Source organism: Coptis chinensis, chromosome 8 (genome assembly GCF_015680905.1).
Source record: "Coptis chinensis isolate HL-2020 chromosome 8, ASM1568090v1, whole genome shotgun sequence".
Lineage (NCBI taxonomy): Eukaryota > Viridiplantae > Streptophyta > Magnoliopsida > Ranunculales > Ranunculaceae > Coptis > Coptis chinensis.
This window is the reverse complement of record NC_141463.1, coordinates 71,837,829-71,861,445: the sequence shown is the minus strand read 5'-3', so window position 1 is coordinate 71,861,445 and position 23,617 is coordinate 71,837,829. Positions and strand designations below refer to the sequence as shown.

At 36.3% G+C, this 23,617-nt stretch overlaps 2 protein-coding genes across 4 annotated transcripts in view; both read right to left on the bottom strand.

Annotated features, from left to right (window-relative positions):
• Positions 1–8,679: 8,679 nt before the first annotated feature.
• On the bottom strand, positions 8,680–11,819 carry LOC147482814 (putative pentatricopeptide repeat-containing protein At5g52630). The gene has a single exon (XM_086575461.1). The coding sequence runs from the start codon at positions 11,684–11,686 to the stop codon at positions 8,804–8,806; it is 2,883 nt and encodes a 960-aa protein (XP_086431587.1). The 5' UTR covers positions 11,687–11,819; the 3' UTR covers positions 8,680–8,803.
• Positions 11,820–12,087: 268 nt separating this feature from the next.
• LOC147482813 (DNA polymerase epsilon catalytic subunit A-like) overlaps positions 12,088–23,617 on the bottom strand; it is a 34,038-nt gene continuing 22,508 nt past the window's right edge. The window contains exons 30-49 of one of the 3 annotated variants that reach the window (XR_015203527.1): positions 23,408–23,555; positions 23,129–23,326; positions 22,910–22,984; positions 21,610–21,800; positions 20,600–20,783; positions 19,703–19,767; positions 18,856–18,982; positions 18,591–18,692; positions 18,412–18,495; positions 18,239–18,313; positions 17,957–18,016; positions 17,631–17,884; positions 17,510–17,558; positions 16,783–16,943; positions 16,636–16,702; positions 16,265–16,393; positions 15,893–16,063; positions 15,578–15,785; positions 13,625–13,731; positions 12,088–13,127 (exon numbers count right to left, since the gene is read on the bottom strand). Coding sequence is in view for 2 of the 3 variants with exons in the window: in XM_086575459.1 (XP_086431585.1) it covers positions 12,767–13,127; positions 13,625–13,731; positions 15,578–15,790; positions 15,893–16,063; positions 16,265–16,393; positions 16,636–16,702; positions 16,783–16,943; positions 17,510–17,558; positions 17,631–17,884; positions 17,957–18,016; positions 18,239–18,313; positions 18,412–18,495; positions 18,591–18,692; positions 18,856–18,982; positions 19,703–19,767; positions 20,600–20,783; positions 21,610–21,800; positions 22,910–22,984; positions 23,129–23,326; positions 23,408–23,555 (2,821 nt within the window). In the remaining variant the exon portion in view is untranslated. Of the gene's footprint in view, positions 13,128–13,624; positions 13,732–15,577; positions 15,791–15,892; positions 16,064–16,264; positions 16,394–16,635; positions 16,703–16,782; positions 16,944–17,509; positions 17,559–17,630; positions 17,885–17,956; positions 18,017–18,238; positions 18,314–18,411; positions 18,496–18,590; positions 18,693–18,855; positions 18,983–19,702; positions 19,768–20,599; positions 20,784–21,609; positions 21,801–22,909; positions 22,985–23,128; positions 23,327–23,407; positions 23,556–23,617 lie in introns of all 3 variants that reach the window. The other 2 variants (XM_086575459.1, XM_086575460.1) reach the window with 2 other exon arrangements.

Genomic DNA, 23,617 nt, shown 5'->3' with positions numbered 1-23,617 from the left:
CCTGTAAAAAAACAGTGTTTTACAAATACAAAGTTGAATATTGTGTCCAATGGTTGCAACAATATCACGCCAGTTCATATGGCATAGAATGAGATCTCCATAATCCTACCCCACTTCATCTTTCATCTGGCCCACAACCAAAAATAAAAAAATAGAAAAACTATATATTCCGTTCTACACCAGCGCCAAATGAAGAACAATTCCATTCTACGCTAAACCAACTTGCGTCAAACGTACTCTGTACTCTCTAAATTGCTTTGTATATATAGAGAGAGTAATTTGCAGATAGAGAGTGAAAACCACCGGAAATGACTCCCCTTTTATGGGGATAGGGAGCCATTGGACTCGGCCTAAGTAGATTATTCATATCCTTCTTCTTACTTCGTAGACATAGCAAGTGAAAGTTAATGATGTGAAGTAAGCAGTGGAATAATAAAACAATCAATTAATAACTAGGGTTTTAACTTTTAACCCAAATAAACACTCAATTTCATAATCTCTCAATAACAATAATAATTCCTCTTCAATAACAATATTTTCCAAGGTCAGCTAATAAAAAAAAATGAACTATTGAATAAGGAGGCTACCATACTATATATACCTTGCCACCTTAACCTTAAACATCTGGGTTTATTCATTGGGCCAACATGGCTAATTAAACTAAAAATAAAAAAAGAAATAAAAAGGCTCACTAGAGACGCCTATTACCTCAGTTAAGCTTCACTTTGTTGTAACTTTCCTTCACTGAAGGTGTCTTGCAACACATTACTACTAAGAAGAATGTCTTAAAAGCGTTTCTAAATTTCAACACGTCAGCAATTTAGATCGATCCAAATGGTTAACACGCAAAAATGGAGAAATTGTGGTTTCTATTTCTGGATGGCAAAACTTGTCCCGTCCAGACAAAAAAAAATTTAAACTTGTCGCGTTTCTAAAACTCTATTTAAACTAGTTGTGACACATCATCAAATGTTTGGACGGAACAACTTGTCTTGTGCGACTCATTTCTATTTTTCTCAATATTTTGGTTTGGAATTTGACAATTGTTAGAATAAAAATAGTGTTTTGGCAGCGCGTTGGGATCAAAATTGCCAAATTCATGTTCATCTATCACATTAGAAATGAGATTTGGCAATGCGTTGATGCTCTTATGGCGTTGATGATGATCTTATGGAGTGAAAAGAATGAAATGTTGCAGTAACCTAATGACATTGGTGTCAAATTTTTACCACATTTGTTGTAGGCTTGGCACGTGAGAAATAGTATAATCTGTTACGCATCCATATTGCATATCATAGACTTCAAATATAGGGATTGAACAATTTCCACTAAATCCTCATACATAAATTATTCCGTAAGAATTCGGATGGCTAACTATCAATTTCAACAATGTATACTAAACTGTAGACATTACGTAAGTCACCGAATTTTGGGGAAAGTGTGAGTGCATCGTACTTTTGGATTTTGGCAATATAAGAGGTAGACTTGTTACTTAAGAAAATAAAGTATAGGTTGGCAATACTAAATACGGGGTGGACTGCGCACATATATATGAGGTAGATTTGTTACTTCAGAAAATAAGGTATAGGTTGGTGAGGCCTGGCCAATCTACACAGGGTGGACTGCACACATATATATATTAGTATTTGCCCGTGTCGTATGACACGAGAAATACGCATTTGGCTTTTTGGCAGCCCTCAGACGCAATGATATGCATGTTTTTGGCGCCTCCGATGCGCATCCGTCTCCATGTACGGCAAAGATACGCAAGCCTTCGGCGCCCCCGACACGCATCCCCCCATATTTTTTTTAAATAAGCTCATACTCATGTTTTCATAACCCGACAACCCATAAAAATTCAGCCCAAAAACAGTCCAGGCCTTTTTTGTGTGGGGTGGGTGAGGTGAGAAAAACTTTTAAACTCACCCAAAAAATTTTGTTAACTCACCCTAAAAAAACATTTGTAACTATGGTTAGGGAGTGGCACGACCATGTATCATCTTGTGAGGTAGAATTTGTCAACCCATTCCACCCTTCTTTAGATGAGTGTACTATATCTCTACTAGTAGTATAACCTATAATGATCGTGGCCTCTTAAATTCATCCGGGTCTTTTTCTTACGCATAATACCCCTGGATGAATAATAAAATCAGATGCCTAGATTTTATTAATAATGACTACTTTGTCTTTTTATGCCTTCATAAATTTTCAGTACCGATATTGTCCTTCAATAAAAATATTGCTTAACACCTTTGAATAGGAGCAATTAGTCTTTTCTTGTGGCAGTATATTAAAAAACCCAATTCCACGCCATTCTCAATTCTACGCCTTACTATAAATTACTATAAATGATATTTAATTACCAATTATAATAATTGGGTTATTTAATAAGACGTTAAAAAAAACAAAAGTATGAGAGAATGAAGTGATTCTTTTCCCTTCTCTCGCATCTGTTTTGTTTCTCATTTTATTTTTCTCATTACATTTGGGTTTTTTCCAGTAATACGAAAGGAAAAAAAAAGTTGAGTATAAAACCATTAGAGAATAGCTCGGAGAAGAAAGTGTCATGCCATGGAGGAAGGCCCCTCTCTTTATCTCCTATCTACCTAAACCCTATATCTACAATTCCATTCCCGATCTGTTGAGGTCTCTAATTTTCAATGGAAGCATAATAGGACCTCTTAAAGCAAGTGCGACTGAGCAGGAAAGCATTCTCGCACTTCGAGATCAAGTTTTTCAGAATATGGGGGCTTCTTCAATCGTCGAAGATTTTGACCCATCCATGTTGCAGCCTATAATACGGTAACTTTATTATTGTGGTTTCCTGTCACTTACCATAACTCATCATGATAGGCTCCTTACTGCAAGCATTTAAAGGATGACTGAAAAGACTGCTACACCATCGATTTGAACATAATTATTTTTTTGTGCCATTACTTACGCGTGTATTTTGTTTCAAAAAAAGACAAATTGCAGAAATGTTAATGGTGGGGCTTCTGGTATTAAATCTCTTTTGGGTATTGTTTAAATGCATTGTTCTTGATGTTGGTTTGTTTATTTTTAGTGTTTGATTGGAATGTATTGTTTCATGTAAGAATTCAATTGCGCCAGGGAACTGGTGCTCAAGTTACTGAGAACATTCTCTGTGAAGAGGGCTTTGACGCCTTTTACAAGGTTTGCGTTCTACATAATGTTGGTTTTGATTTCTTTCCTACACATAATGAATATTTTTTAATTATGAGTTAAATATTTGTGTTTTTTTAGATTTGGGTTGAAAGCAGAAGCTTATATTAAGTTACGAAACCGAAATGGAATGAGTAGTCGAGAATTTGGCCAATAAATATGTTCATAAAATTAATGAAGCCAATATGACAATGTTGATATAATTATCTTATGCATTTTGTTCCACTTACATTGCATTTTATATGTCTCATGCATTTGTTCCAGTATTGGAGCATTCTTTTTACTCCTTACTATATAAATATCTTTTGTATATTCCCTTCTTAAAGAAATTAGTCTTATTCATGGCCTGTCAGCTGGATTGCTAAGGCAAGGTACCTACACCACAAAGACGACTTGGATCATTCAGTGAGTATTAATTGTACATGTGTAATCACTGCTGCGATAACACCTTATGTTTGCTGCCACACACCGGGATGTAGTTCTCTCAAAAGTAAACTGTGAATTTCGATTTTATACACGAAAGAAATAAGGCGCTCCGTAGAAAGTTCTAAACAAGAGTGGTGCAGTCAGTTATCTGATATCTATCTTAAATAGTTTGCTTCCCTGTTATCAGTCTAACACTTCTTTTCTAGGAATTGAAGGTACCACCTTTTTGTACCCATGAAGGACCGTTTCTTTCTTTTTTGGCAAATCACATTTACCATAGATAATCTCCAAATTAATTTGGAAGAGCGGCTGGGGGACCAACTTTTCCATTCTAGGTTCTTCAACATCTGTTATGGCTCTCCCTTTTCACTGATTTCACTTCTGAACTTTGCTTGTGCAAACGAATTTTTCGTTCCCTATTTGCTCCATTTGGGTGCTTTTTAAGAAGCAGACAACCTAGGTAGTACTAGTGGTATATGAGTATGTGAAGCTAAGTCTTTTGATGCAACACTTTGTAAGACCATTTTTCCATTTTATAATACATTTTTACACACTAGAAGACTAGGATTCTTAGGCTATGATATTATGGTGAATACAAAATCTTACAAAGAATGGTATGACAAGGTATTGATAAGATTGACTTCGCAATAACATGCATATAGTGACCAAAACACATATACTTCAGAATGTGTGTATCCACTACATGTTACATCTTTTTCACTTTCCTGTTTTTCTGATAAGTGGATCTGTTGTACCCTTCTCATGAAAGTGAATGAACCACCAACACTAAACGCTTGTAAGATAAATTTCCAATTATTGGCGGTAATACGTACTTTTAAGGTTTGATTAGATAATATGTCGTATGATTTATTTATGTTGTAATTTGGCATACCAATTTTTAATTTGTTAATCAATTTGTTAACAAATATATCTATTCAATTTGTTAATCAAGTTTTTTTTTATGGAATATAATTAGTGTACAAATCATGGAACGTTTTGATTAATTTTTAATGTATAGCATTAAACTATTTCTAAAAGGAACTAGCATATGCAACAGGTAAACTTTCTGTTAATATGTATGTTCATGTGTGTGTTCAATAGTTTTTTTGATCTTTATGTGGCAAGGTGTCAATAGCTTAATAGCATAGGCATTCATCATCATCCTAGGAATTTCAGTATCATAAATAATTTCTATCCTAGAAATTCACTTCGTGGTGTCATTAGTTTAATATTTTCATGTCGCTGTCAGCCCTCAGTAAGCATTATTTCCTTAGTCGTGCCTATAAAAGCGTTGCCTAGACAACAATGACCAATCTTTCTTTAGATTTTTCTTTTGTTCTCCATAGTAAGCATTGCATGAAGTATAGATTTTAAAGTTAGCTACTGATTCCAGGAGAATTATATTTGTTTTTTTAATTATTAGTATTGTTGATATTAATCATAATTGAATGTAGTGGTGTTTAAATTTTTAGAACTACAAATCTTACTTTAATGGCATGATCAATTGTTGCTGAAGTTATTATATAGTTGGAAGCTGTTGTTGCTATTGATATCAATGTTCCAAAGCAAATTGTTCAAAGGAAGCAGAGATTGCCCGCTACTGAAAGTGCAAGAGTTTAACCACACCTACTATATTACATATTTCATTGGGTATCCCTCTTTGGCTAAACTGTTAAACTCCATTATTAATAATTGTAATTGATAAACTTTATTATATTGTATTATTATTATGTTATGCATACACCTATAATATGTTACTATAGTATGTTAGTTAGCGAGATGAGATTTGTTGTAGATGTGAATCTTGAATCCAGTTTGTTCAAGGTGTTTCATGTAGTTCAATATTGTCACGAGGGTTTTTTTTAGTTGCCCTCTATTGTAGTGACGTTGGAATTTAGGCAGCTCATCTCCCTCACAGGTCCAGCACCAGCTCAGGTAGTTTTTATGTGAGAGACCACATCTCTTTTTTTGTTGACCATGCCCAATGAAAATGAAGCATTGCTCTGTTTGTTAGTGTTTTTCATCGTGTGTTAGTCAAGTTTTTTCCATGTTATGCATACACATATAATATGATACTCGGCGAGATGAGATTTGTTGTAGACGTGAATCTTGATTGATTGAATCCAGTTTGTTCAAGGTGTTTCATATAGTTTAGTGTTACAAAAAAAAACTATTTGAGAGTTACTACCGTATCCATCCACTATTGTACTGACGTTGGAATTTGATTGAACTAATTTGGTTGGCCACTAGAATGGCTTCTTTTTAGTAATCCATTTAGCAAGGAGTAAGACAAAAAAATTCTCAGCAGACTTGCACTTTTTTTTTATCTAGAAGGGCTGCTTTTACGCATTTACCACTGTTTTCGCAGAGGGGAAGGCCATTCAATTTGCTATAGTTATAGAGTAGTCAATATTATTAAAAAAGAAGTTGTTGAAGTATTTTTCATGTTTTTTTTCCTCATGACTTGAAAGTCATTGCATAAAATGTGTTCATACTTGAAGTATTTTTCAGGTTTTTTTTTTTTTTGAATTTTTTCCACTGTAATTCTTATAAAATGAACTGATATGGGTTGTTTATATTATATCGAGGTCCAGTACAAGCAGTGATTATCTTTATTTGTGCAGTGTATATTGCCAGGTATATTGGTTTTTCAGATTCAGAAAACCATATATATGTACAAGCATTGCTAATTTTCCAAGTGTCCTCATCTGAGTCAAAGCTGGACTTGGAGATCCATTGAAATTTATTTCAGAGATGGAGGATATTGCCAACTGAATAGAGATTGAGTGTTTTTTATGAAGAGTTACAATGGATTATTTTTGAGAAACCCACGCGATTACCAATTACAACAAACAAATATGAGAAAGACTGAATTGATTTCTGATTTTAACTTCGGTTCAGGTATGTCCTAAATTATTTAGTTCATCTTTCATCAATCTTCTCTGTGCATGCCCTTCTTAAATGGCATTGCCCTTGAACCATTTTTGTTGTTTTTCCTACTCGAATTGGAATTAGCTAATCTTAGACTAAGTGTTCATCTTTTGTGGGATGAAATGAGTTATGAACCAGGAACTGCCACCAATATCCCAACGAGCATAGTTTTGGACATAGCAGATTATATATGTAGCAATATTTATAGTTTCTTATGCTAGGGATGCATGGTTTCTATGGTTATAACTGAGTTTAGATATATTTGTTGTTTTATTTAAAATAATTAATTGAACGACTTTTTTTAAAATAATAACTATTGAATGGTGTTTTTTTGTCTGGTTACTTTGCATCGTCAGACTGTCGCAGGAGTCAATAACAGAATAGCATTAATCACATAATATTGAATAGTATACAATAAAAGTCTTTGTGTTCTAATATTGTGGTTATTAGGAATTTTAATCAATGGAGATGAGATGGTTAGAGCTATCAATCGGCATACTGTCACACACTTGCCAACTCTTCCGCCGTTATTGATGGCTTTGATAAGTAGAAAGGTTCTAGAGATAGGTGTGATTTGGGGACTTTGAAACAAGTTTGAAATGGTGCAACTCCTTTGCGTATTAAGCTTATACATTACTTCCTTTAGTGTTTTCCTGGTGTTGATTTCATTCAGGTGAAATGAAGTATTATTTGTCAATTACTTAAGTATTATTTAAGCTTGGTTTAATTGAACTTCCTTTCCTATATTTGTAATTTGAAATTTGTTGTCATAATGTAGAGCGAATATTCTTTTACTTCTATGTTATGTTAATTAGGTAGCATAAAAAGGGTTAGAGTTGCTTGCTTTGTAGAGCACCATAAATCTCATATTTAATTGGACTTGCTTTGTGTGTAGACCTCAACAATGTTCCTTATTATTGATGTTCCTTATTATTGGTACCTTGCTTTCAATAACATTATCATCAGACAACTTATTTGATTTAAGTTGTTCATTTTTGTGTAGTTCTTCTGTTTGGTTGATGTGGATTATTACTTTTTTGAATTGTATTTTTGTATGTGAGTCCTACAGGATGATTATGCTGAGAGCTTTGAGCATGGCATTGCTACTCAAAATGGTGGTTCCTTTGCATAGGAGATAGTCCCAGTAAGATCTCAATTATGGTAATAGATTTCACCGTTTGTATAAAATTTATATTATTTACCAACTTCTAAGACGATTCCGGTTAAATTTCCTAGGGGAGCTAGGGGCTCCACATTTGTTGATACGGGTGAGAAGGTATAAGCAAGGTAAAAGGAATCGATCACTATCAAATACTTTTCCTATACATTTGTTTCTATGAGGCGCTTTACCTATAACTGGGAAGAGTAGAATTTTTGAGATCATGCAAAACAACAAGGCAATAATACTGACATTGACATGCATGACAACGGAAACAATTCGGAGTCCTGTTCTTAATGGGAATCAAAATGCTTCTTTGCAATACGAGGAGGTTGTGTTGAATGTGCCTTTTGATACTCTACATTCAAATTCACTGGCCAAAAATCACTGATGGAACTCAAGTTATAGATTGATGTCTTCTTTACAGTGAGGTAACAGGTGATAGCAATGGAGTTACTACATCTGTTGGGGTTTTGGGAGCATACACTTTTTTTTCGGAGGTTCAAATTGTTGAAGTTCATTGCTCGGACGATAAAAATCTGAAAATTGGAGTTGAAGGTGTGCATGTTAGAGTTATTCAAGTGAAATATTTAGAAAAACAATTAAGCTTTATATGTTGGTGCCTTTAACTTAATTACTCTGCTTTACTAATGTAATTTAATTAATTGTGTAGTGTTATATTTTTTTTGTGTAACATATATTGATGTCGTTCTAACTAAGATTGGTTCAATTTGACGCCCAGAGGGCGTGCACTATGCTAGTCCTAATTAAGTGGTTAAGCCTAGAATAAAGGGGGGTATACCAAATAATATAACGTATATTATCCAAAAATCCCAAAGCCATTTTATGAAAATAACCAAAGGATTATTAACTTTTCCCTAAGAGATCACCTTTCGCTTACACAACATGTGATGTGAAAAATAAGAGCATCATGCATTAGGCTTGCCTTAATTTTGAAATACGAGCATCATACCTTGCGCTGCAATGAAAATGATCTTCAACTATCTTGATTCCAAGTCTTTTCCGTTTGTACAAATAAAGCTCATTTTCGCTACTTTCTTACACAAGAATCAATCTATCTATACAAATATACAGTGCACATTTCTACCATTTATCTTTGCAGCTACACTTCCCACTGGTAAAGTGGTGGAAATTAGAAAAGTCTTTGACAACTAATTCTCGATTTAAGAACGCTGACAAGAACTTGAAAGCCGAGTGGCAATCTCCACACATCCGAACACCCTTGAAAACACGTATAGGCATTCCCTGGGGTAATGAAAGAAGCCCAAATGCCAACGCCTTCATTTCAGTATGATGAAGACCCACTCCTTCATAGCCTTCCTCTTCTGCATTATGCAGCAAGTGGTTTCTATCAGCCACATAACCCATCTCCTCCATAAAAATTTCCATCTCCACCAATTTGCTGGAGATATCTTCTGTTAAAATCTGATCCGAGGTAAACACGTGTACATTGTTTCTTATTTCAATCCAGCTACAATTTCCTCTCGAAAACTTATACTTAATTTTCAGCTTCGATGCATCATCCCACATCCCTTCAGTTAGGAGAACCTGTTCTAACAGTACATTTGCTGTTAAATTGTTTTTTTCAAGGTCTAAAAGCTTCTCTGCTGCGTACTTCGCAACTCTCATGTTACCATGTATCCGACTGGCTGACAGAAGAGTGTTCCAAACTAGGGGCACGGGATCAAATGGGATGGAAGCATCAATGAACTCTTGTGCATTTTTAAACTTTCCTGCACGACCCAAAACTTCGATCATGCAGGAATAATGTTCTATTGATGGTTCAATCCCATAAAGTTTGTTTATTGAGCCAAACAAGCGGAATGCTTCATCTACTAGACGCATTTGTGCATAGGCTTTAAGTATGGAGGTTAACGTGCTTGAATCAGGCAACTTCTTCCTCCAACACATCTGTTTAAACAGTTCAATAGCTTTGAATGGGTAGCCATGATCCACATTTGCTGAAATGACAGCCGTCCAAGAATCAGAATTCTTCTCAGGCAAGCTTCGAAAAGCAGAAACTGCATCACTAATCATGCCACATTCAGAATACATCTTTATTAGAGAATTGTTGGTAATGATGTCCGATACAAACCCTCTTTTGGTAAGATACGCCTGTTGTTGTGTTCCCACATTCAAAAGACAAGAGTTCGCACAAAAGTTGAAAATATAGCACACAGTTGCACTGTCAAGCTTTCCATGAGACCTTTGGATCATTTGAAGAAGATTGAAAATAGTTTCGTGATCTTTAATCCTCAGGCAAGCCTCAATCAGGAAACTCCAAATGATCTCCCCATGTGGAATCAAAGAACAAAGCGCAAGAGCTCGTTGAGGATGCCATAACTTCGAATAGAGGTTAATGAGAGTGTTCACAACAGAGATATTTGATCCGTAGCCAGTTCTGAGTATCTTACAGTGCATCTCTTTACCTTTTCTCAAATCTTCAAGAGCCAAGCAAGCCAGAAGAACAGAAGTATATATGTATTCATTAACTTCCACACTATATAATTGCATCCTCTGGAAAAGTTCCAACGCTTCTTCAAACCAACCATTGCAGCAATAACCGGCAATAATCGCTGCCCAAGTAACCATTCCTTTGCCTTTAACTCTTTCAAAGATCCTTTGAGCTGCCTCTGGGATCTTACACTTGGAGTACATGTCAATCAATGAGCTGATAACATATGAATCAGATAGCAGATCATGTTTTACGATTTGTGAGTGGAGAGCTTTTCCTGCTTCAAGATCCAACTGCAAAGAACACCATTTTAAAACATTTGCGATGACGAACTCATCAGAACTTCCGCCTTCCAAGGAATTATATATCTTTAATGGGACCTTGCTCATTGGACCTAAGCTCCTGTAATTAAACTCTATATACATATCCAAGAGTGAGCTGATCACGTAAAGGTCAGACTCGAGTCCAGCTCTTATGATGTATCCATGAATCTCTCTGCCAAGCTTCAAAGCTTCCAAACAAGTCACTGCATGGAGAACACTAGTCAATGTGAAGTCATCACATTTCAAATCTTCACTCATCATAGCTTGGAAGACTCTCAAAGCTTCATGATAAAACTGATTATGAACATAACCTGTAATGATAGTGTTCCATGACACTAAATCTCTTTTAGGCATCAAATCGAAAATCTGGACCGACGAGTTTAAATCCCTACATTTAACATAAAAATTCATCAAAGTGTTCTCCAGAAACAAAGAAGAACGCATTCCCATCTTAACTACACAACAATGCATTTGAATTCCAGCCCCAAAAGAGCCCAACTTGGCCGAAGCTCCAATAACCATCGAAGAAACAGTGACATCCGGTCTGATTCCCGACTGAACCATCTCAACAAAGAGTCTCAGCCCTTCTTCCTCTTGTCCATTCTCCACAAACCCACTAATTAATGAGCTCCAAGACACCAAATCAGGCCTCGCAATACCATTAAAAACTCTCACTGAATCCCAAACACACCCACAACTTGCATACATACTCACAAGTGCATTTTCCACGTAATTATCAACAACCCCATCAATTTTCAAAACCCGACAATGCAACTCACGACCATAACTCAAGTTTTTCACAACAGAACATGCTCGTAAAACAATAGCATAAACAAAAGAATCAGGCTGCAATGAAACATTACCATGACATTCCACCATATTCTGAAAAACACCCAACGTCTCATCAGCATAACCATGTCGAGTATACCCAGACATGAGTACAGTCCATGAGATAAGAGTTCGTTCAGGCATTTCATCAAACAAGGTCTGTGCTTCATGCATGAGACCAACACTTGCATAGATTTGGAAGTAAAGATTGAAAAACAGGATGGTGGATTTTGTACGTGCATGGATTCTTTTGAGCTTTTTAACGTCATGAGTTGTGATTCTGTTTGTTTGAAGAAGGTGACGTGGGTGGGTGAAGGTTAAAGGGAATGACGGTAGGGCGCATGTTAGCATTGAGACCATTTATTCTCCTTTGAAAATGGAATGTTGACTTTGACTGGAGACGGTGGAGACTGGAGAGTTCTGCGTCTTTTCTTATAAACGATCACGTGACTATACATGTTAGAGCAACCCATGTAAAAAGAGTCTACCGATTTGTAGCTGCCGTATGAAACAGGGATTGAAATTCAGTTCCAGGAAAAACAAAAAGATTGTCAACATAGCAATCCTAATGATAAAAAATATAAAGATAAAATTATGATACAATATATCAAAATAAAAAAGATATAATATATAAAATTAGAGAGAATATATGAAACAGTCTTATTGTCGCATATCTACTACATGGAGTAAGGAAAATCTTCCAAGTGCACTCTGATTAAAATTAAACAAGAATAATAAGAGAAGTTCATTACTATCTTCCCTTTGGGATCAATGTTGTTTTTATTTTATTTTTCAGATAAACAGACAAATAGTAATATCAACGGAAAAAATTGTAGGATGAGGAATCCTATATATAAATGTACTTGATGGATTTACAAGCAAATGCATCTGACACTTCACAGAAGAGTACAATTTCATGTACCAGACATGGAGAGGGCTTTCCCTTCCATCCACCAACTCTCAGACTGAACTCTTCATTCTTCAAGTCCAGATTTAATACTTCGGAGTCTGAGTGCCAACCAATACTCATCGGATTTACCAAAATTTCAATGAAAACTTTGGCTTTCCAAGAGGCACGAAGAGTGTACAATATTCCAAGACTGTCTCACCATGAAGTTTCAAAAAGTCCAAGTTTCAGAAAAAAATTCAGGTTTTGACTTGTTGAAATTTCACAATTTCAAGATTCTAGACTCTGTTCCAACTCAAATATTCACATTTGTTTACTTACTGAAGTTGCAGATCCACCAGTTTGGAAATCAAACCTTGCGCTACTTTGCTTCCACGTTCCAATACTGCTCTCCTGCTTGATTAACTCACAATTCATCTCATGTTGCCCATATGTCGAAGGACCATCACCTCATACGCTCCATACATGGCTTTGGTACTGCAGGATGATTGAGCACAACTCACAGAATGATTTCACGTTTGAATTTTTGTATACTACGCAGCTTCTAGAATCCATGAGATGCTTTCCTGTAGAAGTAGAAAACTCTGACGGTTTGCTATGCTTAGAAAAACCTGCATTTTACTGCAAAACTCGGACACATCTTCCTTACACCTGAATGAACCACCACATGAGCACTGTTCAGCTAGATGGGCACCCTTCACCTGGTAGCATTTGAGGCACACAAGGTCTTGCAGATGGTACATACGTTCTCTCTGACGACTTATTTGGAAAAGGGCATTCTCCATCACCTCACAGTCATAAGGCTGCCCACACTGGGGCACAGCGCAGTGCCACTCCTGTGCTAGTAAGGCCGAGTCCCGACATAAATCGAGGTCCCTGCAGTCATTGCAGTAACTACAAAATAACAACTAGAATTAGCAAAGCCTTCTATTTGTATGTGCGCACATGACACTGCTATTCAAGTTTACCATCTCACAAACACACACAAGGTTAAAAAGAGCTAACTCGGAATTAGAAGAACATGTCTACAATTTGAAAAACTGGAAAACACTGTTGGACAATCTTACGATTCAGGATTGTCAGGTCGAAGGCAAATTATATGTTTTAAATCTTGGTCCAATAAGAAACACCATGCGATGAAACTATATCAAAAGGTGAGTGGACACCGCACTGCAAATACCTCTAAAAAAAGTTTGGAAAGGGCCTGATCAAATGATATGTAATAATGTATCAAACTCGTGAGCTCTTTATGTCACAACCACCACTTTAACCACCTCAACCACAATCAAAATGTGTAACACAACATTATAATATGTCTGCAGAACTCATTTATTCATTTCAATTACCATTGCATCACCAAACACAATATACATCTCTTTTGAACCTTTTACCTGCAAATTACATTTGGCAAGATGAAAGATTGGCAGGGATCAGAGAACTCTACTTCTGGATCAAATTCCCTCACTCGGACAAACCTTAGAAGTATCTTCCTCATTACCTGCAGCATTCCAAAAGGAAGAGGGGTCAAGCAAGTGGAGCTACCAAAACCACAAGAGATCAACACCAAGTTTAGACAGCATAATAAGTTATATTTGAATAATAAGTATGACGAACTAGTACAATACTATTTAAGTAGTTCCTCCCTTAACACGTGCACCTTTCCTTTTGGCCCTTTTTTTTTTTTTTTCAAATAGAATTTACACAATTATTATGGCAATAGAAGCATTTTGTGATATACGGAAGATTATAACAACCTTATTCTCTTCGCTTAACGATATATACCGTCTAATGGAGGTTAACCATATCTCATCCTGTCACTGTCTAAGATTGATAAGGTACCTCATTGATAAGCCTCTGGTGGGCCTTGGTTGTTTTTCCTCCTCCATGAGTAGGGAACACTTGACCATCCTATGGAATAGAGGAAAATCTTAAGAACCTCTTCACTCATTGCAGGGGGTAACATATGGTTGCGGCACCTTTTAGTTGTTACATGGATCTTCCACAAGGACATCTTATATACGAGCAGATTGTAGCATACCAAATCTTTGGGAGTAGAAGGATAACTTCGATGTATGGTTTTGTTCACCTAATCATAGTGCCCCATAATATCTCAAGTGAACCTAATCTTAACAACCAAATAAGGAGATCTTGAAACCACGTACTGGAATGTAATAAATTTTGGTGGCGACCAAGGATACAGGGATGTGCTGGTAAAAGAACCTCTCTCTCTTCTCTCTCTTCTATATCTTGTTGTGATTGACTGAGAGGTACATACCTGTAGATTTTGGGTATCCAGCTTAAAACCAATTGGTGGTAAGTGAAGAGGCCCTAGGATTTATATATTTGATTGCAAGGCTTTAGACACCCGATATGGGATTATATCTCAACACGCCCCCACACATGTAGCATATCTTGAGCCTAACATGTGGTCACTTTTTTAAAAAGGTAGCATGGAGTAACATGAGCACTTTGGGCCAGAGAAATAGCCCACTCTGATACCATGTTCTCTTTTTCATCTTTTGTATTTTAATAAAAATCACTTCCCTTATTTCAAAGCTATCAACTTTCTATGCCATTCGTAAAGTAGATACATCATACAAGTCATGAAAGCATATTAAGTAGATTGTGTATACTTTCCAACAATAACTTTTGAAGTTGCTCATAAAGGAATGCAATTTCAAATTAAAATGATTTTGGTCAAGCACTGAGGCACTCATAAAGATCCCAATCACTGAGGCATCAGATTTATCTGAAGTACATCTGAACACTTAAAAGGAAGATTTCTTAAGGATTTGACTCAGTATAGATCCAGCAAAAAATGGCATACTTTATTAGCAATGTAGAGTTTGTGAATGTATTTATGTATGCCAAGAGAGGCTTATACAAGGGGATCAGGTATTCATCAGCCCAACACCAAGCACATCCAATATTGTCCTAATTATGTTATATTAAAAACATAAAAAGTAAAATATGTCAAGCTCACATAATGTAGCCCTTCGTTATTGTACAACCCAACAATTTTAGATTGCCTCCTCCTAGTAAAACTCAACTTCCTCCTAAAAGTTCTTTTGTTTTTCATTTTAACTTCGCAATGATACAAACTATTATGTACATAATAATTAATGCTTAAAATTTGCAGTCAAATCTTTTTTGATAGGTTTCTTTCGAGTATAACTTGACACTTACAACAACCAACCAATGACTCACTGTATTTATGTATTTATATAATAATTTAAACACATAATGTTGTTAGAAACAATTTTAGATGTCGACACTTCACACAATTTCAAAAGAAAGTTAGAGACGCTATTCTATACCATCAAAAGTTGGAAGAACTGCATTACCAGAATATCATCTTGAACATTCTGGTCAAGAGAAAGAACAGCACAAACATTCTTAATGAACTCCAACGCAGCATCCCCCAGGTGTATATTAGAACCCGACGAAATTTTGGGTACATGAGCACGTGCATCATTTTTAGACTTGTTTATTCCGTTTACATGATGTATGGTATCTCGAACAATCTTAAGAATTCTTTCTGTGAAGTAAGAGCTGATCTGTTTGAAAAGTAAGAGGATAATCAACATATATAGCAGAGCTTAAGGAGTTGAAAAGAAGCCACAAAGCAACACAACTTCTGTCAAATCTTTTGTTCATACCTCCCCTTTAAGATATTCTGTCACGCATGATTCAAAAGTCTCAGCTGCTGCAGTGGTAATTGATGGAGTGCACAAGGTGCCATCCCTAAAAGATGCGCTATCTGCAGCTTGTTTTTGCGCAAATTGCCACGGCTTGTGCAAGAACTCAGACACAATCAAGACAAAATGATCCTGACAATCAGTGCAGAAGATGATATAATCAATTTTGAATGTTGTAGAAAAAAGATAGTCTTTCTTTCTATCTATAAGATACATTAGGAAGTTGATGCTACAATCTATAACAGATAGTATATAAGAAAGATAGTGAATATGAATATACTGATCGCTAATTTGGACACCAAAAACTTGTTATAGGAACATAAAGTAACCTACCCGAGTCACGCTTGGTAAGTATTCAGCAATGTTCCAGCTTGATACAATATTTACTTCTGGTACACCATTTGCACACTCATCAAGTGAGTTCAGATTATCCGCTTTAGCCAGGATCCCACCATAGTTATGCTGGCACATGAAAAGTAATTCATACATTAATAAAACCATACTTTACCCGTTTACCGATCATAAAAACAAAGAAAAGAAAAGTGATTCATATATTAGAAACTCCTGGTGCCAATATAAAAACCGCCTAAATCTCGATCTTAGGTATTGATATGAAGGATGAGAATGCATCACAGTGATTCTAATATTCGTATTCCTAAGGGATCATACAATGTGTAACCAAAAAAATAACACCATGAACAAACCTGATCCATAAATAACAGTGAATGCCAGAAGTGCTGTGCTTCAAGCTCAATCCACTCAAAAAGGTCTCTGCAAGAAAACAAAGGAAAAGCTCACCAAAATTGCAAGATTGGCGACTTAGCACTTTAAAGACAAATTCTTGATCGAACCTTGATTGCAAAGTTTTCAACAAACAATCACAATAGGCATGAGCTGCAGATAAATCTGATTTTCCTGTGTCTATTATAACCTTTGAAAAGTCTGCAAAGATGATCGTAGCACCCAACCTGCGAAGCTCAGCCAGAAGCATTGCAAACACCTTTTGCATGACCTATTGATATGGGCATATATTATTACCAGGGTTAAACTTTAATATAAAGAAGTTGGTCACAATAGGTTTGATAAAGAAGAGGGGGACAAGATGATGATCCATTGAATCACTCACTGATTAGCGAAAAAGAAAATAAATCACTCATCAAATATTCCAATATATCGGTAAGAGATCTCATGGGAAGACTTCAAATTTTACTTCACTGTGCAAGGAAATAATTAACAAGATGCAAAAGTACGAATACTGCAGAAAATAAATTTATAAAATATAAAATAAAGTAAAAAAAAATAAGACTGAAACATAAATACACCAATATGTCCACAACCAGAAGAGAAAGCCCCAAAGTCAACTCCCCAAGACAGCTATTGGCATCAGGGGGGGCAGCAATGACCAGGACCCGCACCCTCGGAAAAAGCTAAAGGCTCTCGTTCGGCGAAACAAAAAGAGAGGGGGGGGGGACCACACCAGTGACTCTCTGAGCCGGTAACAAAAAACTAATGCAGTAATTATCCATTTCTGTAACAATACTAGACAATTCTAAAATTTCACTCAAAAGTAGCAGTTACCTTGTGCAGTACCCGATGAAGAGATGGATCATGAAGTTTGGACTGTGGGCTGCAACATATAACTATAGAGTAAATATATGAGCTAAGTAGATAGGCATGCAAAAGAAGTTGACAGACTGACCTGCAAAGCCATCGGTAAAGATGTTGCAGTAATGCATCAGCAAATACATTTCCAAATTTAATTGCATCTTGAAGACATCTTTGAATCAATTGTTTCAGAACACGGAAAGCAGATGCACATGAACGAGTCTCATCAAAGCCGGTCTGTTCATGTGGCCCTGCATTGATGTCCTGGTCAAATCCAAAAAGAGCTCCTCCTTCCATTTCATTCACTTGGTTGCTCTTCAAAAGAGCATTTACAGCCAGGTGATGGATCTGCATCATGATAATGTTATATTATGGATCACTCGCTTAAACAGAAATAGTACCATCTATGGATTTTCTGACCTTCAGCTCCACAGTCACTTTTCTATATGCCCCGGGATAAGTAAGCACAGGTTGATGAACCTGTATTTCAAAAAAAAAAAACGATTAGTAGAGTACCGAGAAAAAAACCGTACTACAGAAATGTCATTGTTACATGGAGAAAAGCCATCAGCAACTCCATCATAGAAATGAAAAAGTAGCCAGCAAAGGATTGATAAAAAATAAGTAAATAACTGACTACAAAACACAAACAGATATACACCACTGCACTGATATTTTCCTGAAACTTCTATTGATACTTACTTCGTCAGTAAAACAGGTATCATCTTCACTAATGCCTCCTAGATCTGGAATGCCATCATCGGATATCCAAAGTACCTGTGTCAATGAAAGAAAATATAGGCATAGAAAGCTTTATTGAATTAAAGAAGAAATAGTAGCACTTGCACAAATAGGTTTGACTTTTGGGAGCTGACCTGTTGCTGGTCACGCAATGCTCTAGAGAAAAATATATCTGCTGTAAATAAAAGCCAATCAAGTTCAAAGTTGCCCAAGGGTACCTGCACCAGAAAAGTACCTTAATGTTATAAGGAGTTCATATTCAACCCAACACTCTCCACATTGATATAAATGTCAAGGCATAGCAACAGATTACATGTGCATATCTTGATAGAGAAATCCTCTCATTTAACCACTGTGAAGATGCAGCACATCTTTGCATTCCAATCTTTGCAGCCACAATTTGCCAACCAAGCGCCTGTAGAGCACGAAAAATTGAACAGCCAGCAAATGTTTGTTACCAGATGCCGAGCATATATACAGCTGAGGATAAAAAGCAATTGGATGATACTGGTAGTCTGGTACTGTTTCAAAAATTTGTTTGTTTGTTTGTTTTATGGTAGTTTCAAAAGTAACATTACCTGGTATTGGCTATCACGGGCATTGCAAGGAATGCTGACACATGGAAAGTCATTCAAAACACTTATCCCGGACTTCAAAGAATGAACCTTTGGGCATTCAATAACACCAACTGTAGGCCCATGATGTCTGTCATAAGAAAATATGTGTGTTACAAACAGATTGAGCATGTAAGATAAAACAGAGAAGCATATCGACGGGCTATGTGAGTCAAGATCATATATGTTATCTGCCAAAACAATATTGAAACAATTCAGTGTCTGCACAATAAGCAAGAATTATTCAAGACTGTGACTTCAAAGATCAACAGAGATAATACCACTGATATTATATACTGATTGAACAATGAACTTATAAGCGTCTGCTTCAGTGGTTTGTAAAGAGCACAGATGACTATTGGCAGCCACTTTTTTATCAGAAAATCCCATGACTGGAAGCATTCGCCTATATAATGTATTCTGATAATAATAAAAAATCATGTAGGGGTCATTTGTGCAACTGTATCAGAACAAAATTGTTGTTTTTTGATACAGTCACGAGCATATATAGCTTAAGAAGGTTACGCATTAACCAATTCTATATCGGTCTAAAATCTATTGATGGCACTGGTAATGAAATATATTACGCTACGTGGCTATCTGCATTATTATCACTGTCATATTTCAGCCCCTTTCAATTGCTTGCATCTGTATATATCACTTGACATGCTTCAGTAACTTTGTAGTGTTGCGTCGTTTCCACTTCATAGATTCAATTACAACACAGCATCCGCACTCACATACACAAGCTAATAGGGAAGGCTACTATTTGATGGAAAATAGAAACTGCTTGCCATGGATATCTAACAACCTGTACTCGTTTATTGTTCTTTGCAAAAGCTTTTCAGCATCTCTGACATGCCCCACATATTCCACCTGAATTTGGACCAAGGAAATAACCGTAATTAGATGTCATAAGTAAACAATCACGTACAACAGAATGCAGATGGGTTTCCGCTTTGTTGGTTCCTTGAAATGGTACACAGGCCTGAGAGGCTTTAAAGCATGGGGGGGCAATGTGTGTGTGTGTGTAATGGGGATTTCCAATTTTCCAGTAAGAATAACTCTCATTGCTTATGTGTTTGCTATACTCCACCCCACCCCCAAAACCTCCGGCGACAATGATTTTTTTAGAAATCAGTGAAGTGGATTTTAATGTTTTATGCAGGATAGAGTATGATGATGATGATGATTTTAGAAATCAGTGAAGTGGATTTTAATGTCTTATCATAACATTTGGTTTTTTTTTTTATGGGAATTAAAAAAACATTTTTTCAGGGTGAGGTCAATATCTGGATTCTGAGTTGAGACAGACTTTAGTAAGGTAGACCGTGGAGCATTTGCTACACTAAGTTCCTTGGAGGCATGAATCTAAATAGGAGAATGACAATAGAAATTTACAATATCAGTTACTTTCATAATCTTCAGGTAAGAATATCAAGAACAATAAGAAAGTCCATACTGAGCTGAAGCAGACTGGTTCTCGGTTTCCAATTGATGTATCAGAGGCACAGAGTGCTATGGTGGCAGATCTCCTAGTTATTAATTTAAGCTCGATGATCCAAATTTACTAATTTAGATAATTATAGGTTTAATTTTATAGTTCAGCATGGAACTTTTGGTTCGACAAGGAAAATAGTGTTTACCTAGTTGTTAGGTCTATGCTTGATGAACAAAAATCAAGTGAAGTTAACAGAGTATAGCTAACCTTGAAAGCAATCCCACTTCCAGAGGAAGGAGGTTCAACAGACAAAGCTTGGCATGCGTCGCGGAAATGCTTCTCAAGAAGGGTAGAGGATAATTCTCTGTTCTGGAAAGGGTTCACCACCACGACAAATACAGATCCAGATGCAGAAAAATATGTCACATATATTGCACGTCCTTCTGACACACTGGAATCAAAATAAAGTTGTCAGAGTAAGACGACATCCACTATATTCTGTAACTAGAAAAACTTTGTGCTGCATATAAGATACGCAATAATGATAAATACAAATTAGAAACAGAATAAGTTATCAAATGATTTGGTGCTTGTTAGAAGCAAAAGATTACAGATATTGAAGCAATGACCTAATTGATAATAAAACTTGATATCTTTTTAGCTCAAATAAACCATGTTATCACTGTGAATGATACGGTTAAAAAAAACTTTCTTTTGAAAGACCCAGTAAGCATCAATGAATAGAAAGATTATTTTCGTAGTGGTACTACAATGCCTTTCTAATCAGGCCTAACAAAAAGCGAAGGAGAAAAGAGCATATTAAGAACTATGTATTGAATTGAAAATTTATTACGATCGTGGATTGAAGAATCGCATTTATCAAAGCAAACATACTTAGAAGTCAAATCCTTCTCCCCCCCCCCCACCCACACACACACAAAAAGATACAGGCACACATCTAATAATAGAGTTGTAGGTGGGAGAGGACGATATGAAACCACCTTCCAGCCAGTTTAATAATATTCAAGTTGCAGGGTAGGATTACTTGTGTCCAGCAGACAGAATCAGATATCAACATAATTCCTATAGCTCACTTCTTCCAGATCTTTCTAATTGCTATTCTTTTGTTAGTATAATTCATCAGTTTCTATTGGTTAAGTAACTAATATGATACCAAGGCAGCTTATAATAAAGTAACAAATAATCCTTCATTTCATGTGCAATCGACGTAAAAGTAGTCCAAGATAGACATTAAAACCATAAATTCCACACTTTACCTATGATACAGGTAAAAGAAAGGGATGGACTGCTCTAGATAAGAGCACTCTGTTGTTGTCTTCATATGCAACTCCGTCAGACTCCATCCATCTTGGGCATTTCGGTTTTTAGCTGCTCTGTCCACTTTACAAACACATCCAATCTGAAGAAGAGCATTAAATTCTACTGGCACCTTGGACTCGTAAATCCCCTGATGAAAATTGGGATGCAATCAGATAAAAGAATTAACATAGACAGTTAAAATATAGTTACGTTATGTCTTAAACATTGGGGCATCCAGCTCAAAACCAATTGGTGATGAGTGGAGAAGCCCAAGAAGTTTAATACTATAATGCAAAGCTTTAAGCATCCCATGTAGGACTATACTAAGCATCTCAACACACCCCCTCAAGTGTGGCGTTACTCTAGCCTAACACGTGTACAAAATAATTGGATGACATGGAGTAAACGGGTCCTTTGGGCCAACCACAACAGCCTACTCTCATACCATCTTAATCTTTAGGAGCATCCAACTCAATCAATTGGCTAGGAGTGGAGAGGCCCAAGAACTTCAATACTATACTGCAAGGCTCTAAGCATTCCACGTGGGAATATACTAAAGATCTCAACATTATGAGTAAGAGAAGACGACAGAAATCCGGAGAAGAGAGAAAAAGAGGATATGGTCTTAATTGATTGTGGGCCCTTTCTGACACAAATACATACAGGAAATACCACATAAAGGAAAGAACCCTAACATAGGCTAGTCATAAAAGGGCACAAACAAAGGAAGGGTAAAGCAGCATAACATTTCATTTGAAATGCCAATTTGGCAGCTGAAAAGGGTGGAAGTATTTTCCTATTAAAAATTGGTAGAATCATCTTATTTTCATATTAAACTCTTTCAGCCACTATCATGTGGGTGCCAATTTTCTTCATAACGAAATTATTATCCCAGTGATGCACTCTGTCGAATTCTTGCCATTGATTTTAAAAGAAAATTTGAAAAGATACTCTAACAATTGCTAGTCTAGCAATAAAAAATATATACAAAGAAAAGATATAAGAACCAACAAAAATGGCATTACACACAGCCCATTGAGAAAATAGTTTTGGACAAATAAAGATACTATAATAAATTTAAAAAAGAGATGACACTAGTGTGAGCTTCAAGAAAGCATCGATATTCATGAAATGCAGAAATACAAGAACCCAGCATCAAAAGAACAGTTAATTGGTCATAAAAGCATTTAGAACGAGTAACATTATCCCTTTCTCGTTGAAACTGTAAATGTACAAAATTGAGTTTGTAAGTTTAACCTCAACTTCTGGGTCTGCAAGATGAGCAGCAAGCTTTTTGCTTTCCGCCCTAAATTGATCTTCATCAATCACAACCTACAGAAAGAAAAAGGAAATAAAAACGAAAACCGAAAAGATTGAAAAACGAATGGTTTACTTTCTTTCATTTGGGAACATTACTAGAAACTTAAGGACTGCAGTTGAATTTCTTCTAGGGTGTAAGTGTGTAACAAAAGCAACCTCAATAAGATTGAAGATTGGACGCCCATGAGGAAGAGTCTTGTTTACACGCTTTCCAGGAAATTCTTCTGTAATGGGTGCTTTTGAATTGAGATAAAATACCCTCGGAACACGTATTGGAACCTTCAGCATGATTCCATCAACAACAACCCAAGCAAAAAAGTGACCGGCTTCTGGACTTGGAACAAGCTGTATTATCTGAAACATAGAAGGTAAAATGAGGGACTTCTAATATTTACGCCAGCCAAATGTTCAAAAAATGCCAGAGAGGCGTATCACCTGCCAGTGTGAGCGCACAAGGGCTAATTCATGTCTCCTGAAAAGTGAACTAACCCCATTTTGACCGCAAACTTGTTTATGACTTGACATAGCACCAGACGAATCAAAAACACCATCAGATTGGTGGAATTTGTTTGAATTACTTACCCTGCAAAGAGAATCGGTGGTAAAGCAAGAGAGGTGTAGCAAGCAATATTTATATTTAGTCGG

What these genes read in the sequence shown, in the direction of transcription:
- LOC147482814 (XM_086575461.1), bottom strand. Translation starts at nt 11,686, where the DNA reads ATGGTCTCAATGCTAACATGCGCCCTACCGTCATTCCCTTTAACCTTC.